The 19,357-nt window shown below is 39.1% G+C and overlaps 1 protein-coding gene across 2 annotated transcripts in view; it reads left to right on the top strand.

The window, feature by feature from the left end:
* Nucleotides 1-9,150: 9,150 nt before the first annotated feature.
* The window catches only part of LOC122680460 (C-type lectin domain family 7 member A-like), a 46,776-nt gene continuing 36,569 nt past the window's right edge, over nucleotides 9,151-19,357 (top strand). For both annotated transcript variants that reach the window (XM_043881838.1, XM_043881837.1), the window contains exons 1-2: nucleotides 9,151-9,234; nucleotides 12,808-12,900. In XM_043881838.1, the coding sequence (XP_043737773.1) occupies nucleotides 12,810-12,900 (91 nt within the window). In that variant the 5' untranslated portion in view covers nucleotides 9,151-9,234; nucleotides 12,808-12,809. The remainder of the gene's footprint in view (nucleotides 9,235-12,807; nucleotides 12,901-19,357) is intronic.

The following is a 19,357-nucleotide window of genomic DNA, read 5'->3' as shown; positions in this document are numbered from 1 at the left end:
TAAAAAATAGCTACCAATCCCATTGTCTCTGTAATTGGTTATGAAGTCGTAGTTAAATTTATCACTTTCTATTCCTACCACTCATTTTTCTCATGAAGCTGATGCCTCAACTAATTGTGCAGCTGATTGGTGCTGTGATGGTGGCTCAGAAGAGCTCTGGTGCTGAAAGGTTGTTGCTGAACCACGAAAGATGCTGGGATTCTTGGCCTCCGGGGGAGAAGAATTCAATCTGGGTCCAGAGATGAGGCTTGATCACTCAGAGCTTTTGTGTAATAAAGTTTTATTAAAGTATAAAAGAGGTAGAGAAATCTTCTGACATAGACATCAGAAGGGGGCAGAAAGCGTGCTCCCCTGCTAGTCTTTAGCTTGATGTTATATAGCTACTAGCAGTCTGCTAATTAAAGAAAGGAAATGTCTCAAAACTCAGAGAATGGCACCAGGCCCCTCACCCACACATGGATTATTGAGATAAAATTGGCACCAGGTGAGTCATCCTGGGCCATAAAACAATTGACATGAATCTTGAAGAAAGGCAGATTTTGATACAAATATATAGTTTCATTAACATAGATTAGGAGAACAATGTATTGAAGGAGGAAACAGAACAGGTTCCATCTTGAAAGCAGGACTCCATCTTGGGCCAGACTGTGGACTTTGAGCTATATGCCCAGTATTTATGGAAATGATATACCAACAGGAAAACAAGGACCCGGGAAAGAAGAGCCCCAGTGCTCTCCATCACCTAAAAGAATACCCTAATTATCTGTGTAACCAAATAGAATCATACATTCTATTATGCTTATTGGGGTATGACCACAGGCCTGTTGATAATTGTCCACTGTTAACCACCTAGGCTTAAGGCATATGAATCACAGGTTAACTTTGAGTGTATCTTTCTTTTCCTTTGTTCAGAGTAGTTTCAGGGAATTTGGGGAAGTGGGTTTGGGCATACATACTTAGGGTATATAAGGTTTTCACAAAAACTGGTCGGGGTCCTTGGCTAAGAGGAGACTCTGCCTTGGACCTGCCAGTGTAATAAATTGCACTCCACTATCTTCAGTGTCCTTCAGAGTGAGTTTGTTTCCCTGAATGCGTGGCTACAACAGTACGAATATAGCATACTGGTTTGTCAAGTCGGTTCTGATCCTTTAGGCGGAACCGACTTGAAGACAGTTCAGTTCAGTCGCTCAGTCGTGTCTGATTCTTTGCGACCCCATGAACCGCAGCACCTCAGGCCTCCCTGTTCATCACCAACTCCCGGAGTCCACCCAAAGCCATATCCATTGAGTCAGTGATGCCATCCAACCATCTCATCCTCTGTTGTCCCCTTCTCCCCCTGCCCTCAATCTTTCCCAGCATCAGGGTCTTTTCCAATGAGTCAGCTCTTCCCATCAGGTGGCAAAAGTATTGGAGTTTCAGCTTCAACATCAGTCCTTCCAATGAACACCCAGGACTTATCTCCTTTAGGTTGGACTGGTTGAATATCCTTGAAGTCCAAGGGACACTCAAGAGTCTTCTCCAATGCCACAGTTCAAAAGCATCAATTCTTCTGCTCTCAGCTTTCTTTATATCTTGAAGACAGAGTCTGGGGTAAATATATAACACATTAACATAGCTTAAGACAAACATTTCCATAAGAAAAATCCATTGGTTAGCTCAAGCTCTGAGAAAAGTTAAGCTCAGGTGGAACCAGGTGTCATTAGGAAAACACAGAATTTTTAAGAGAAACCTCTTTTTAAACGTGTATAGAGAAGGGGAAAACAATGTAACACTAATTTGTTTCCTCCAGCCATTTAAGGGAGAGATAAAAAATGTCTGACACTTGCAGCCTATTTTCTCCATTTGGAGACCCCTGGCCTTCCCACCTGTTACTGTCTCAGTACCACAGTCCTTTATGTCTCACCACAGAGAGGAATTCAGTGAGAGGCAAAGTGGTAGATAAGAATTGATTTATTAGAATAGGACTCTTGACATGTTTACAAGCAGGTGGGTGAGAAATGCCATGCCAAGAGAACTTAGTGGGGTACAGTTTAATAATAAAAGGAAACTGGGCATGGGGAGAGGAACATCCTTGTCTTTCTTGAGTAGTCCTCCTGCTTCCATCATCAGCTCCTTCATCAGATTGGCCAAGGGAGCTTTCTTGTCCCTACATGGTCAAGCTAGGTTCACAAATTATTGTTGTTCATGTGTGCACAGAACATGTCCTAGGGATCATTAACTTTCTGAGCTCACAGGGCAGGATGTGGGTCTCATACCACCATTGTTTTATTGTTTGGGGGCATGTCTTGTGCTTTTGTTGCATGGCTTTGTTGCTAATCAAACTTGCTTGATTTTGTGGTTAAACAAACACAATTTTGCTTACAAAAAAGGTCTTCATGACCCAGATAACCACGATGGTGGATCACTCACCTAGAGCCAGACATCCTGGAATGCGAAGTCAAGTGGACTTTAGGAAGCATCACTACGAACAAAGCTAGTGGAGGTGATGGAATTCCAGTTGAGCTATTTCAAATCCTAAAAGATGATGCTGTGAAAGTGCTGCACTCAATATGCTAGCACATTTGGAAAACCCAGCAGTGGCCACAGGACTGGAAAAGGTCAGTTTTCATTCTAATACCAGAGAAAAGCAATGCCAACGAATGCTCAAACTACCACACAATGGCACTAATCTCACATGCTAGCAAAGTAATGCTGAAAATTCTCCAAGCCAGGCTTCGACAGTATGTGAACCAGGAACTTGCAGATGTTCAAGCTGGTTTTAGAAAAGGCAGAAGAACCAGAGATCACATTGCCAATGTCCGCTGGATCATTGAAAAAGCAAGAGAGCTCCAGAAAAACATCTACTTCTGCTTTATTGACTACACTAAAGCCTTTGACTGTGTGGATCACAACAAACTGTGGAAAATTCTTCAAGAGATGGGAATACCAGACCACCTGACTTGCCTCCTGAGCAATCTGTATGCAGGTCAAGAAGCAACAGTTGGAACTGGACATGGAACAACAGACTGGATCCAAATCAGGAAAGGAGTACATCAAGGCTGTATATTGTCACTCTGTTTATTTAACTTAAATGTGGAGTGCATCATGCGAACTGCCAGGCTGGATGAAGCACAAGCTGGAATCAAGATTGCCAGGAGAAATATCAATAACCTCAGATATGCAGATGACACCACCCTTATGGCAGAAAATGAAGAACTAAAGAGCCTCTTGATGAAAGTGAAAGTGGAGAGTGAAAAAATTGGCTTAAAACTCAACATTCAGAAAACTAACATTGTGACACCTGGTCCCATCACTTCATGGCAAATAGATGGGGAAACAGTGGAAACAATGAGAGACTATTTTGGGGGGGCTCCAAAATCACTGTAGATGGTGACTGCAGCCATGAAATTTAAAGACGCTTGCTCCTTGGAAGAAAAGTTATGACCAACCTAGACAACTTATTAAAAAGCAGAGACTTTTTTTTTTTTTTTTGCCAACAAAGGTCCGTCTAGTCAAGACTATGGTTTTTCCAGTGGTCATGTGTTGATGTGAGAGTTGGAGTATAAAGAAAGTTGAGCACCGAAGAATTGATGCTTTTGAACTGTGGTGTTGGAGGAGACTCCTGAGAGTTCCTTGGACTACAAGGAGATCCAACCAGTTCATCCTAAAGGAGATCAGTCCTGAATATTCATTGGAAGGACTGATGTTGAAGCTGAAATGCCAATACTTTGACCACCTGATGCGAAGAGTTGACTCATTTGACTCATTTGAAAAGACTCTGATGCTGGGAAAGATCGAAGGCAGGAGACGAAGGGGACAACAGAGGTTGATGGCATCACCGACTCAATGGACATGAGTTTGAGTAAACTCCAGGAGTTGGTGATGGACAGGGAAGCCTGGCGTGTTGCAGTCCATGGGGTCGCAAGGAGTCGGACACAGCTGATTGACTGAACCGAACTGAACTGAAACATGATTTTCCCAGTCCTAGGTTACTCAGCAGTAAGAATCCACCTGCCAATGCAGGAGACAGAATTCAATCCCTGGGTCAGGAAGATGCCCTGGAGAAGAAAATGGCAACCCACTCTAGTATTATATCCTGGGAAATCCCAAGGACAGAGAAGCCTAGAGGGCTAACAGTTTATGGGATGGCAAAAGAATTGGACACAACTTAGTGACTAAAAAATAACAAAACCCTGCTTTCTTGAGTAATCATTAACTTACAGAGGTCTCACATATTTTTTCTACTTATAGTCCCCTAGGGGCATTAACAAATTGATCACTTACTTTGTCCCTTTATTCTGTCCCTATCAGCTGGGATTCCTTATCTAGTGTAATGATCCCTTCCAACTGTTTCTGTCCTTCTGTACAGATAGGCTTTATTTAATTAGACTATCTTCATTATGTCTTCTGTTACCTCAGGATCTCTGGGCTATTGTATTTATATAACTACCCATGACAGCAAGAAGATCAAACAAATCAATCTTAAGGGAGATCAACCCTGAATAGTCATTGGAAGGACTGATGCTGAAGCTGAAGCTCCAGAATTTTGGTCACCTGATGCAAAGAGCCAACCCATTCAAAAAGTCCCAATGCTGTGAAAGATTGAAGGCAGAAGGAGAAGAGGGCATCAGAGGATGAGATGGCTGGACTGCAGCAGCAATGCAATGAACATGAACTTGGGCAAACTCCAGGAGATGGTGAGGGACTGGGAGGCCTGACGTGCTGCAGTCCACGGGGTCACAAAGAGTCAGACACGACTGGGCAACTGAACAACAGCAGCACCTGCCAAACTAGGCATAGAAGGGAGGTAGGACTCGACTGCCCTGAAGGACATCTGCTTATTACAAGTGTTCAGGCTCTGAATAATTTCTCCATCTTGTGCTTCCTGACCTATTACAGAAATGAGGAACCTCTTATTAGACGGAAGCATGACATTGTTACATAAAATTTAAATATGAATATAAGGATGGCAATGAACAACAAGGTTGGAATACACACCTTTGGGCCTATTTGTGTTCAGACCTATCCTTTGCTCTTTCCTCCTCAGCTTCTTACTGTGGGGAAACGAACACCTCCAAGCTGCATTTCCCAGTGTCTTTAACCAGACAAACCCTGAGACAAAACTTAAATGCTTTCAGTGCTGATGCTGAAGGTCCAATACTTTGACTACCTAGTGCAAAGAGCTGACTCATTGGAAAAGATCCCGCAGTGCTGGGAAAGATGGAGGGCAGGAGGAGAAGGGAGCGACCAGAGGGGATGGTTGGATGGCATCACTGACTTAACAGACGTGAGTCTGAGCAAACTCCAGGAGATAGTGAAGGACAGGAAAGTCTGATGTGCTGCAGTCTATGGGGTTACAGAGTTTGACAGGAGTTAGCAACTGAAAAACAACAGTCAATGCTGCCGTACCGCATAGGGCTCAGTTCGGGGCCCTGTGACGACCTAGACGGGTGGGGTGGGGCCGTGGGAGGGAGGCTCCAGCGGGAGGGGACATAAGTGTACATATAGCTAATTCACTTTGCTGTACAGCAGAAACCAACACAACACTATAAAGCAAGTATACCCCCTTCAAAAAAAATGCTTTATAGGACAATGAGACTGAGGGAAAGAGGAAGTGAGGTGAAGGAGGAAGTGAGGTGAAGGAGGAAGTGAGGTGAAGGAGGATGGGAAGTAAATACAAAGTGATACATAACTGAGCTGCCACTGCTTCACAAATGGACCAAACAAGGTCATGTGACCTTGAGGAACTCGGCTCTAAATAAACACTGGAAGTGTAACCCTAGTTTAGGGCGGAGTAGAAGCTTCTGGATATGGCTAAACTCTTGAGTGTCCTTATTGAGTTCTAGGTAGTTTCTTAGCATCTTTGTCACCTTTTTGGTCAGTAAGTAAGTAAGTGAAAGTTGCTCAGTTGTGTCCGACTCTTTGCGATCCCTTGGACTATGGACTACACAGTCCATGGAATTTTCCAGACCAGAATACTGGAGTGGGTAGCCTTTCCCTCCCCCGGGGATCTTCCCAACCCAGCAATCGAACCCAGATCTCCCACATTGCAGGTGGATTCTTTATCAGCTGAGCTACAAGGGAAGCCCAGTACCTTGAATAAAATTTCCTCTATTTTATTTATTTATTTTTTTTCAGTGGAAGATTTCCTCTATTTTAAAACAGAGAGATTTGTTTTCCTTGCTGGGCTTTGACTGGTACAATATATTTTCTTACTTTCTTACTATAACCATCCTGTGAGATAATAACACCTTGGAGATGTTGCAGGTTTGCTCCAACCACTATAATCAAATCAGTATTGCAATAAAGTGAATGTTGCCATAAAGTAAGTCACACAGTATTTGTTTTTTTGTTTGTTTCCCAGTGCATACAAAAGTTATATTTACATTATCTTGTAGTCTATTAAGTGAGCAATAGCATTATGTCTTAAAAAAAAAAAAAACCACACAATGTGCATATCAGAAAAAAATTAATAAAAAAAGTTTAAAAAATAAAATTAATGTGTATATCTTATTTAGAAAATGCTTCATTGCTAAAATATGCTAGCCATTTAATGAGCCTCCAATGAGCTGTAATCTTTTTGCTGCTGGAGGGTCTTGCCTTGATATTTGATTATGGCTTTCTGATCAGGGTGGTGGTTGCTGAAGTTTGGGGGTGACTGTGGCAATTTCTTAAAATAAGACTTGTGTTACATGTGTGTGCTCAGTCATGTCCAGCTTTTTGGGATGTCATGGACAGTAGCCTACCAGGCTCCTCTGTTCATGGAATTTTTCAGGCAAGAATATTGGAGTGGGTTGCCATTTCCTCCTCCGGGGGATCTTCTTAAATCAGGGATCAAATTCACATCTCCTGCATGTCCTATATTGCAGGCAGATTCTTTACCGCTGAGTCATCAGGGAAGCAGAAGTGAAGTTTGCCACATCAATTGACTCTTCCTTTCAGGAACAATTTCTCTGTAGCATGCCATATTTTCAGAAAGCATTTTACCCACAGTAGAACTATTTTTCAAAATTGGAGTCAATCCTCTCAAATACTGCTGCTGTTTTACCAACTAAGTTTATGTAATATTCTAAAGCCTCTATTGTCATGTCAATAATTTTCACTGAATCTTCACCAGGATTAGATTCCATTTCAGGAAACCACTTCCTTTGCTCATCTTTAAGAAGCAACTCTTCATCCTTTAAAGTTTTATCATGAGAGATTGCAGCAATTCAACCATATTGTCAGGCTCCACTTCTCTTGCTATTTCCACCACATCTGCCATTACTTCCTCCACTAAAATCTTGAACCTCTCAAAGTCATCCATGAGAGCTGAGACCACTTTTTCCAAATACCCATGTATGTTGATACTTCAACCTCTTCTTGTGAATCACAAATGTTCTTAATGGCATTTAGGATGGTGAAGATTTTCCCCTCTCTCCTTTCTTCTCTTTCTTCCTTCATTTCACTATCTACTGATATATGGTATGATTTCCCCCCCTACATTTTTCAATCAAAATTCTTTACTTCACAAGTACTATTTTTTGGCTTGCTTGGTCTAGGTGATGAGAGAGGCCAGTTCAGTTCAGTTCAGTCACTCAATCATGTCCAACTTTTTGTAAACCCATGGGTTGTAGCACACCAGGCTTCCCTGTCCATCACCAACTCCTGGAGATTACTCAAACTCATGTCCATTGAGTCGGTGATGCCATCGAACCATCTCATCCTCTGTCATCCCATTCTCCTCCCGCCTTCAATCTTCCAATGAGTGTGTTCTTTACATCAGGTGGCCAAAGTATTGGAGCTTCAGCTTCAGCATCATTCTTTTCAATGAATATTCAGGATTGATTTCCTTTAGGATGGACTTGGATCTCCTTGCAGTCCAAGGGACTCTCAAGAGTCTTCTCCAACACCACAGTTCAGAAGCATCAATTCTTCGGTGCTCAGCTTTCTTTATAGTCCAACTCTCATATCCATACATGACTACTGGAAAAACCATAGCCTTGACTAGACGGACCTTTGTTGGCAAAGTAATGTTTCTACTTTTTAGTATGCTGTCTAGGTTAGTCATAGCTTTTCTTCCAAGGAACATCTTTTAATTTCATGGCTGCAGTCACTATCTACAGTGATTTTGGAGCCTCCCAAAATAAAGTCTCTCACTGTTTCCCCATCTATTTGCCATGAAGTGATGGGACCAGATGCTACAACCTTAGTTTTCTGAATGTTGAGTTTTAAGACAATTTTTTCATGCTCCTCTTTCACTTTCATTAAGAGGCTCTTTTGTTCGTCTTTGCTTTCTGCCATAAGGATGGTGTTATCTGCATATCTGAGGTAACTGATATTTCTCCCAGCAATCTTGATTCCAGCTTGTGCTTCATCCAGCCTGGCATTTCGCATGATGTCCTCTGCATTTAAATTAAATAAGCAGGGTGACAGTACACAGCCTTGTTGTACTCCTTTCCTGATTTGGAACCAGTCTGTTGTTCCATGTCCAGCTCCAACTGTTGCTTCTTGACCTACATACAGATCGCTCAGGAGGCAGGTCAGGTGGTTTGGTATTCCCATCTCTTGAAGAATTTCCTACAGTTTGTTGTGATCCACACAGTCAAAGGCTTTGGTGTAGTCAATAAAGCAGAAGTAGATGTTTTTCTTGCTTTTTCAATGATCCAGTGGATGTTGGCAATGTGATCTCTGGTTCTTCTGCCTTTTCTAAAACCAGCTTGAACATCTGCAAGTTCCTGGTTCACATACTGTTGAAGCCTGGCTTGGAGAATTTTGAGAATTACTTTGCTAGCATGTGAGATTAGTGCCATTGTGTGGTAGTTTGAGCATTCTTCGGCGTTGCTTTTTTCTGGGATTGGAATGAAAACTGACCTTTTCCAGTCCTGTGGCCACTGCTGAGTTTTCCAGATTTGTTGGCATATTGAGTGCAGCACTTTCACAGCATCATCTTTAAGGATTTGAAACAGTTCAACTGGAATTCTATCACTTCCACTAGTTTTGTTCATAATGATGCTTCCCAAGGCCCATTTGACACATTCCAGGATGTCTAGCTCTAGGTGGAAAGGTAAGGGTCCTTTAAAATATGTGGACATGTGTAAGAATTCTGACAAGAACAGAAACTTTCAGAATGTCTCAAATGTCAAGATTTCCTATTCTACTGCTGAGAATATTTTCAGTTGTTCTGGACATCAGATCTTTTCCTCCCGTTCAGCCTTTAGAAGGGACAGTGAACCCCTCCCAACTCTATTTCTGAACAAACTGGGGAACTTACAGGTAAGATCAAAGCTAATGTGTGTCATCAGCTACTGTTTCTGGAGAGTTTTTTAGCATCCATAATCCTATCTGATGGGGCTTGATATGTGAAAGTCTGAGATGGTAAAGAATCCGTCTGCAATGCAGGAGACATGGGTTTGATCCCTGGGTCAGGAAGATCCCCTGGAGAAGGGAACGGCTATCTACTCCAGTATTCTGGCCTGAAGAATTCAATAGACAGAGGAGCCTGGAGGGCAACCCTCCATGGTTTGCAGAGTTGAATATGACTGAGCAACTTTCACAGAGCAAACTCAGAGTAATGAGACTTTAGGAAAGGAGAGCGAACCTCCTGAATATAGCATTTTCAAGTAGAACTATATTGAATTAAAAGGAGGTCATTGAATGAAACAATTTTTATTCTGGTAATGAAATAATGCTGAATCCTCCAAATTTCTTTGTTAAGAAACTAAATAAAGTGAATTGTAAAGACTAAGAAAAGGTTTAGAAAAGGTATGTTTACCTTTCATTTTTTTTAAGAATCATTTTTTTGTGAACGTTTTGTATCACCATTTTAGTTAGCTTTTACTCTTAGTTATAAACTATAATAATCTAGATAGGAAATATTTTGTTTTCTGGTAGTATACAAATAAATGATTATGTGAAATCTTTTTTCTTTATAAGTTGAAAATTTTCTGAAGATAAACACTTTGTATTTAAGTTTAGAAACAAAGTCATTCCAGGAGATCAAATTATTGTGTCATAAACACCTTTACAGAGAATTAATTGCTCTTTCTTTACAGTTTTCCTAGTTTATAATTGCCTCCTGCCTTAGAGTATTCATTTGTTCCTTTATCCATCTGTTCACCAATGCTTACTTAACACTTACTGTGTGCAAGGCACACATGATACTTGATGCTGAAAATTTAAAGGTATTTAAGTCACAGACCCTTCTCCTTGAAACTCAAACTTCAGGGGACAGAAATAGCTATAAATAATTAAAATGCAATGTGAAAACAGAAGTACTTGGATCATAATTAAGGATATCTGAGAACTCACAGGAAGGATGGAGTTAACTCTGCTCAGGCACAGGGAAGACTTTTCAAAGAAAGGCATTCAGTCAAGTTTGGAGGAAGACTGTATTTTGCCAGTTGGAGGAGAAGGAGCATAACAAAGTGATTATAGCCCAGATACGTTATTTCCACAGACTCCTCATGCTGCTGGAAGATAGGATGCTGGGCATTGCTGGAGAAGCTGTGAATAGGGGCTATCAGCATCATATTTAGCCAGAGCTGGCAAACGAAGAGCAGTTTGTCTTTTATTTTTTTAACTGTGCTGGGTCTTCCCTGCTGTCAGCGGGCATTTCTCTAGCTGCCATGCACAGGCTTCTCAGTACCATGGCTTCTCCTTGCAGAGCACAGGCTCTGTAGCACATGGGCTTCATAGCTGAGGCTCAGGGCTTAGCTGTCCCACAGCACATGTAATCTTCCCGGAACAGGGATTGAACCTGTGTCCCCTGCATTGGCAGGCAAATTTGTAACCACTAGACCACCAGGGAAGTCCCTAAGAGCAGTTTTTAAAGAATCAATAAGAGAATGAATATTATACAGAGATCAAAAAATACCCTAAGATTTCTGTTCAGTCCCAAACTGTTTTTCTCTTCTTTTTTTCATTACCAGTCCCTTCTAGGACTCACCCTTCTTTTCTTTTCAATATAGAGTTGTTACAATCTATGGAATCCCTTAGTATCATTAATCCAGACATATCCTTCAGGTGAAATCTTTCTAATTCAAACTTTTGTTTTTCCTAAAGGCAAAAATTATCCAGAGTTTTCTGCTTTTAAGTTTATATTTTAAAAAAGGCTTTTTAATTGAATTTGTTACAATATTGTTTCTGTTTTTTGTTTTGGTTTTCTGGCTGAAAGGCACATGGGATCCTAGCTTCCTGACCAGGGGTCAAACTTGCACCCTCTGCTTTGGAAGGTAAAATCTTAACCACTGGGTTTCCAGGGAAGTCCCTTAAGTTGATTTTTTATACTGATAATTGCAGTAGGTAAACTAGCTCGAGACAAGTAATGTAGTAAAAGGTCTTCTAAATTCATTCTATACTGTGATATGTATAGCTCTTAGCTCTTTTTCTGAAAATTAAAATGCCTTTTTGGATTCATTGTTGTTGTTGTGTAGACACTAAGTCATGTTTGACTCGTTTGCAACCCCATGGACTGTTGTCTGCCAGGCTCCTCTGTCCATGGGATTTCCCAGGCAAGAACACTGGAGTGGTTTACCATTTCCTTCTCCAGGAATCTTCTTGACCCAGTGATCGAACTTGTGACTCTTGCATGCGGGTGGATTCTTTACCACTGAACCACCTGGATATTACCTTTACATTAATTTGAGGGTATAAATAGTTAGACCTCAAAAATGTGTTGATGTCCGTTAAATCTTGTGTTAGTCCTAGCCTAGAGGGCCAAAGACTGTTGATCAGTCCATGAGCCCTTCTGAATCACCTTTTCTCTTTTTCTTCACACAAGTTACTTTCCCAGCTTCTGTTGTTGCTAGAATGGCTATGTAGCCCACCTTTGGCTACTAAAACTTAAGGCAAAGTTGTCTAGCTTTCTGGAATAGCTGCATTAGCTCTACTCTTTTTTGTCTGAATAATTTACCTGAATAAGTTACTGAATAAGTAATTCTGAATAAGTTACCTAGAGCTGTGACAACTCTATTGTAGCCATGAGGTTGTCAACACGCCCAAGAACAGCTTCAAAAGCTTTACAGAGCCAGTGGCATTGATGATGTTGTAGACCTGTCTTGATTTCTGGATATTTTATTGTATATGTCCAGACACATGTCTAAGAGCCACCTACTCGTGGTTGTTGGCAGTTTCAATGGGTTCCTCATTACACAGAAGAAGGAACTCACACTGAATTAAAAATATAAGTAGGTTGTTTGACAAGTGAGGATGGACTTAGGAAAAACCAGATGGGGAAATCAGAATAGTTCTGGATTTATTATCACTATATCTATAAAATGTGTTCTTAAAATCTAGCATTACAGTATACAGAAGATGTGCTATGCTACAGAATAAGATAGCTTAAGATGAAAACAAACCAAGACAAAACAAAACAGGAAACCCGTGTGATTTGTGGTTTAAAAATAAAAGGATCTCAGGCAGCCAAAGCTGCAACTTCTCAGCCTTTCTTCTGGCAGCTCTACTTTTATGTATTATGACCTATTGCTTTAATCTGTTTCTGAACACAGTAGGAAAGTCTCTTCAAGATGATGTCTATACATACTTCGGTCTGAACACCTTATACTTTTGTCCCCCCACCCCAATTCTCTGTTCATCATGGGCACATCAGCCTCCCTCAAGCCTACAAAAGACCACCAATGGTGTGAAATTCCAACACACACTTTACTTTTTTAGGCATTCAAAGGAGTTCTCATAAAAGAGGAGGAAGGTCCCCTCAAATATAATTTTTATAAAGAATGATTTCTCATATGCTGTATGAGAAGTGTGAATTGCTATAATTTTTTCCTTGAACGTATGAGAAAGTTCTCTTTCAACCACATCTCATCTCCATGTTTCTCTACCCTTCAGACATGACGGAGAAGTATGTTTATACTGATGTGAAATCTTTTGGCCAAATGAAGAAAATACAATCCAGAACTGCTGACAGGAAAAATGAGGGTGGTAAGCATCTATATTTACAGAATCATACATCACAGGTTTGAACATGATCTTATACATTAAAAAATCCACTAAATTTGTAAATGTCTCTCTATAACTTACCTGCCAAGTGCTTAAACTGTGTTTGAACACTTACTTGGAAATGAAACTCATTTTTTCCCCCCAGGGTAGTAGTCAATCACAAATTGTAACTGCTCCTAGAATATTTTTGCTTTACTCTGAATCAGAATATTTCTTCTTGAGTCTGGAACGCACAAACACTACTTAGAAGCCTTTTCATGGAGAAGTGATTATCATAAAAGCTTGATGACTTCTTATGTTGAGTCCAGGATTTCAATGCAACAGGGTTTTATTTCTTCCTGTGGGTCCATGAATTAATTACAGTGCAGAAAGCATGGCAGGATCATCTTGTTTTATTAGTGATAGATGTAGAGTCAAGGTATATTTGCTGTTTAAGAGGTTTTTGTTTTTAAAGATGATAAATGCTATTGCTAGGGAATTGTGTATAGGCATTATACTGTAATGATTGGGTCTTTATCACCATTTTTTAATTTTATTTTTAAAAAATTAACTAACTAATTTTTGGCTGCACTGGGTCTTTATTGCTGCACAAAGGCTTTCTCTAGTTGCAGAAAGTGGGGCTACTCGCTAGTTGCCTTTAAGGACTTCTCATTGTGGTGGCTTCTCTTGTTGCAGAGCAGGGCTCTAGGCTTGCAGGCTTCATTTGCTGCCGCACAGACTTCATTCAGCAGCTGTGGCTCTCCATGGGCTTAGCTGCCCCATGGCATGTGGGATCTTAGTTCCTGGACCAGGAATGTCCACTGCACTGGTAGGCGGATTCTGGACTGCCAGGGAAGTCTCCTTATCCTCATTTTTTTAATGGTTCTCTTCTGACTGTCCTTCTCAATAATCCAAGTGACTACTCTGTGCTGGGCTGTTTTCCACAGGTGGCCATACCAGTGGAAGAACTGAAAGAAAATGTCTTGGTCCTTATGGCTTCAAATAGCTTCATCAAACTCCTTATTTAAAAATCCGTAATTTTAAGTTATTTTGCTCTTGTAGTTATCACAGTTGCAAAAATATATATAAAAAGAGAAAAACATATGCTTTAATTTGTTGTGAGTAACATTAGGAAAGGCGGCTTAGGACTTAGGACAAATGTGAATTCTATCATTCTACTGTAATGCTTTATTAAATGTTAAATTTATACACTTTAGCCATTTATTCATAGATGTTGTAGGAAGTCATTATTTTTTGACATATATTTGCATATATAAAAATTAAGAGAGCTTTCCCTGGAAGTCCAGTGGTTAAGACTGTGCACTGCCAATATAGGGGACAGAAGTTTGATCCCTGCTTGGGGAACTAAGATCCCACATGGCCAAAAAATTTTCTTTTGAAAAAGTGAAAAGACAACCTATAGAATGGGAGAAAATGTTTGCAAGTCATATATCTGAAGTGATGTGGATTCATAATAAATAATGAACTCTTACACTTTAACAATAAGAAGATCAGTTACCCAATTAAAAAAAAATTAAGGGCAGACATGCTCGTTAAGCAACTTGAGGCAGAGACAGAAGCACATGCATGGTAGGCTTCCATGAAGGTTTTTTCTTTTCCTTTTTTAAAGAATGGATATTTATTTATTTATTGGCAGCATTGCAGAGTGTGGAATCTTAGTTCCCCAACCTAGGATTGAACCTGTGCCCTCTGAAGTGGAAGCCCAGAGTCCCAACCACTGGACTGCCAGAACAGTCCCATCTGGGAAGATTTTCTTAAATTTATCTTTTTTTTAACGTCTTTATTGGGCAGCATGCCCCATTATGCTGAAGTTTTCTCCAATAATTTTATGCTTCTGTAATCTTGCTTTGACCTAGATACATAATATTAGTTTTGTTTGAACACTGTTGCAATAACACCTTTAACTTATACGTTAATTGCTTTCATCAGGCTTATCGTTCCAATTCCCTCTTACTTTCATTTAATCACAGCTGCTGACTGCAGGTCGGCCACATTCTGGGTGCTGTGCTGTATGTCAGCGATACCAAGGAGATACTGTGTTTTTGTTGCTGTTTATCACAAAGCCTTCTCCCTCTAGACTAAAATAAATCCTCAGGAATGGAAATTACGATCAAATACCTATTGCAGAGCATTTGAAACCTCAGAGGAGGTCAGTGTGGAAGGAGACTACAAGTAGTGGGGAAAATGACAGAAAATGGAAATGAGGAAGTGATCAGATAATGAGGTAAGTTTGAATGTGCATCCTAAGTTCAAAAGGAAGTATTAGAAGCTTTTAATGGAGAAGAGAAAGAACCCGGGCTCTTTGGGATTTAGCTGATTTCATGGTTTGAAGAAGGAAAAATTAAGTTTGGAGAAGGGATATCTAATTGTTATCTGTGAATAAGGAAGCATTTAAGACAAAGTTCATCAATATCCTGGAAAAGACAAAAGTATGATGACGGTAAAAAGATCAGGGATGTGGAGTGGAGAGATGAATAGACAGAACACACAAGATTTTTAGGGCACTGAAAACATGCTTTATGATATTATGATGGATATATGTTATTTTACATTTGTCCAAACCCATAGAATGTATTAATATAACACCAAAAGTGAACTCTTAGGTAAACTATGGACTGAGTCAATGCAGATTAATTGATTATAACAAGTGATAGCAAGTGTACAACTCTGGTAGGAGATGCTGATAATAGGGGAGGCTATCTATGCATGTGTCAGGGTAGGGATTCCTTGAGAAATCTCTGTAACTCCTCCCTCAAGATTGCTGTGATCCACAGCCAGGCAACAAGAAGGTGGGATGAACTGAGAGAGTAGGACTGGCATACCTACACCATCATATGTAAAATAGATGACTAGTGGGAACCTGCTGCATAAAACAGGGAGCTCAGTTTGGTGCTGTGATGACCTAGAGGTCGGGGAGAGCAAGAGGGAGGATTAAGAGGGAGGGGATATACGTATACTTATGGCTGATTCACACTGTATAGCAGAAACCAATGCAACATTGTAAAGCAATTATCTTCCAATTAAAAATAAATTTTAAGTTTTAAAAAAAGTTTTAGAATAAAAGAAGATTGCTGTGATCCAAAAAGTCTAAAAGAATAAAGTCTTAAAAAAATCCTTTTAAAGATAATGTACATAGAGGTCAACTTGAAGGAACTATTTGGGGACAGTTGGTGACACTTTGAGCATTAATGATAGTAATATTATAATAGACAAATATATAAATTAATAAAATTGTTTTACAAGGTCATGTGTTCAAAATGATAATCAAAAGAAAAGTTTGTCAGCATAGAGAGTTGTAATCTGAAATGAGAACTCTAACAGATTATATTTCAGAAATGTATTTCAACAAGTTAATAATTTCATTAAATATGTTAATATAGCTAAATGATTTTGTATATGCTTATCATAATATATGTTTATGAAGTATAGAGAAGTATTTGTTTTAACTGTGTAAGTAAAGATGGGAAAATATTGGAAATTATGTGAGCCCAGAAAAAGCAGAATCCAAAGGAGGATGATCATACACAATAAGAAAGTAGAAAGAGGAAAAGAGAGTTCAATTTCGTGCTTTACAATGATGATTTAACCACATGTTTTAAAAAGGGACTAACTTCAAGAGTTTGATTCCTCTTTTCCTAGGGCTTAGACTTTCTAAAGGGCCCTAAAATTTAAATGCTACAAGAATGGATACACAATTTTTAATAGTGCTAACAGATAACAGCAATATAATAAAAGGATAGCATAATGCATAATTAAATGTTAGCTAAACTAAGACTTAAAACATGTATCATTTGTAATGGAGATATTAGGTTAAGAAATACAAAACCTATATGAAAGGTGAGAATTCCAAATGTTATACTTTTGTAATAAATGAAGTTTAAAACCAACTTAGTGGCCTGCAGCTTGAGTTCAGCTGTAGGTGAAGATGGTGCAAAAAGCAAAGAAACTCAATCTAAAAATCAGTTGTTTGACAAACTATTTCCTGAAGTATTTTGCTTTTTGGTCCATGGGCATTACTGCAAACTAGAAAAGTATCCAAGGACCTAATAATGCAACTATTGGAAAGTACAATTATAACCTTAGAGAAGTATAAAAATTATAGGAATAACACACGAAATGAAGTTTAAAAACTACTGCTTTATTTTAAAATAGATTTAAGTACAAGAATAGCAATAGGTTTTATAATAATTTTACTTGTATTTGCTTCTTGAGGTGTTCAAAAGAGTTAGATACTTTAATTGAAATTTAAAATTTTATAGGACTTGAGTACTTAAGTAGAAATTAATGTTGAAATGTTTCAGTAGGTTTCAAATTGCCTTTATTAGTGAACAAACAGTGAGTCACGGATAAGCTGGGTGACTGACTCAGTTTCTTAGGAAGCTGCCTTCAAGGTCCGGGTCAGGGGTGGGGCCTCAGGCTGAGGCTTGACTAGGGAGCTCCCACCTCCAAGCTCACTCCTCACTCACATGGGTGTTGGCTGGTCTCAGGTCATCATTGACTATTGACTGGAGACCCAAATTCTTAGTCATGTGGGTCTTTTCATAGGGCTGTTCAGATCACAGGGGCTTCCCTCATAGCTCAGCTGGTAAAGAGTCTAAATGCAGGAGACCCGGGTTTGATTCTTGGTTTGGAAAGATCCCTTGGAGAGGGAAATGGCAACCCACTCCATTCTTGCCTGGAGAATTCCATGGACAGAGGATCCTGGCAGGTTACAGTCCATGGGATTGCAAGAGTCAGACACGACTGATCGACTAAATCACCACCGCCATTCACATCACAGCAGTTTGCTTCCTATGGGGGTGGGGTAGAGACTGGAGAAAGAAAGAGAGAGAGATGGAAATGCATTCGCTCTCTTGGGAAGAGGATTCCAAAATGGTATGGATACTAAGGGGTGGGGAATTGTGATTGGGGGCCACTGTAGAGGTTGCCTGTACTATGAGATATGCATTTATGCATTTTATAAAATAGGGATGATTCAAATCACAAATCTTAGTAAATTTTATTTTCCATTTGCAAAAGCCTTTGGTCACGTTTGCAGTGATCAGTTTGCTTTTGTGTATCACTGTTAAACTATGACCTTGAGGTCATGCCTTGTGACTCATATCTGTCTTCAGTAGGCGATAGACTGTGAAGTGCTCCAGAAATTCAGGTCGAACAAGATGAATTAATAAGTATCATTTGAAACAGATTATAAGCTTTATTTTATATGGTTGCTGAGGATAATTAGAAATTCAAATAGCAAGAGCACTTTTTGAAAACCTGTAAACCGATAATAGCTGTCACCATAATTTTGCTGTTTCCAAAGGGGCACTTCCTCTTCTGCTTTTGTAATTTTGTATTATGGCCACCAGATGGCATCGTCGTACAAATCAAGTTCTGAAATTAAGCTGCTTCAATTTGAAAATGTCTTGCTCATAAGAATAAAGAAATAAAATACATTCTCATAAGCTGCTGCTCGGAATGTTAGTAGACTAGTATTGCAAATAGATTTGGCAAAATATATCTGTAATACTACAGATATATTTAAAATATATATATTTTATAAATATAAACATATATATATAAATTTATAAAATATAAATATATTTAAAAATGCTATCACTTTTGAATTAGTGATTCCACTTTACAGATCTGTCTTCAAAAAATAATACATGTGAACAAGATGCTATACAATTAGATTTTTTTTTTTAATCTCAGTATTATTTGACTTGCCAAATACTAGGAAAATCTTGTATCCAACAATAGGAGGAAGGTTAAATAAATATGATATTACCCTACAATTGAAAAATACAAAATTTAAAAATTATTTTTATGAAGTATTCAATAATGTAAGAAATGCTCCTGATATAATGTTAGTTGAAAAATCAGAAAATAACGTGTAACTCCTCCTATGCACAAAATATACACAGAAAATATGTAAAGGAAACATATTGGCATGATTTTATAAGGAGATTTTAAGGTTTTTTTCTTCATATTTTCCTTGTTCCAATTTTCAGTAATGAGTAGCCGGAAATAGCATCGTATTTTTTAATAAGCAGAAATCAAGTGTGAGAACAAAGAAGGGGATAAAAATTTTTGTGCTAATCATAATTAAAAATTCTGTCCTCTACTATGTTAAACCATAAAAATATTCTTTTATCTAATGATTAGTGTTTTTTATATGTCAGACATCACACTGGGTGATGTTTATACAAAAGAAAATAAGACACAATTTTTGTCTTTACTGAACATACAGTCAACTTGGAGAGAGAGAGACATATAAACAGATACTATATAAAATAATATGACAGGTGCAATGAATAAGACTACTAATGGTCTGATACGTTTTCTTTCTCTCATTCGTTAGACTCAATTCTCCCAGGTTTTTTTTTTTTTTTTTTCCCCCCGCATCACCCGGGGCTTGCAGGATCCTAGTTCCCAGTCCAGAGATGTATTGAAC

Source organism: Cervus elaphus, chromosome 22 (assembly GCF_910594005.1).
Source record: "Cervus elaphus chromosome 22, mCerEla1.1, whole genome shotgun sequence".
NCBI lineage: Eukaryota > Metazoa > Chordata > Mammalia > Artiodactyla > Cervidae > Cervus > Cervus elaphus.
Note: the sequence above shows the minus strand (reverse complement) of the source record. Positions and strands in the feature narration are given on the sequence as shown.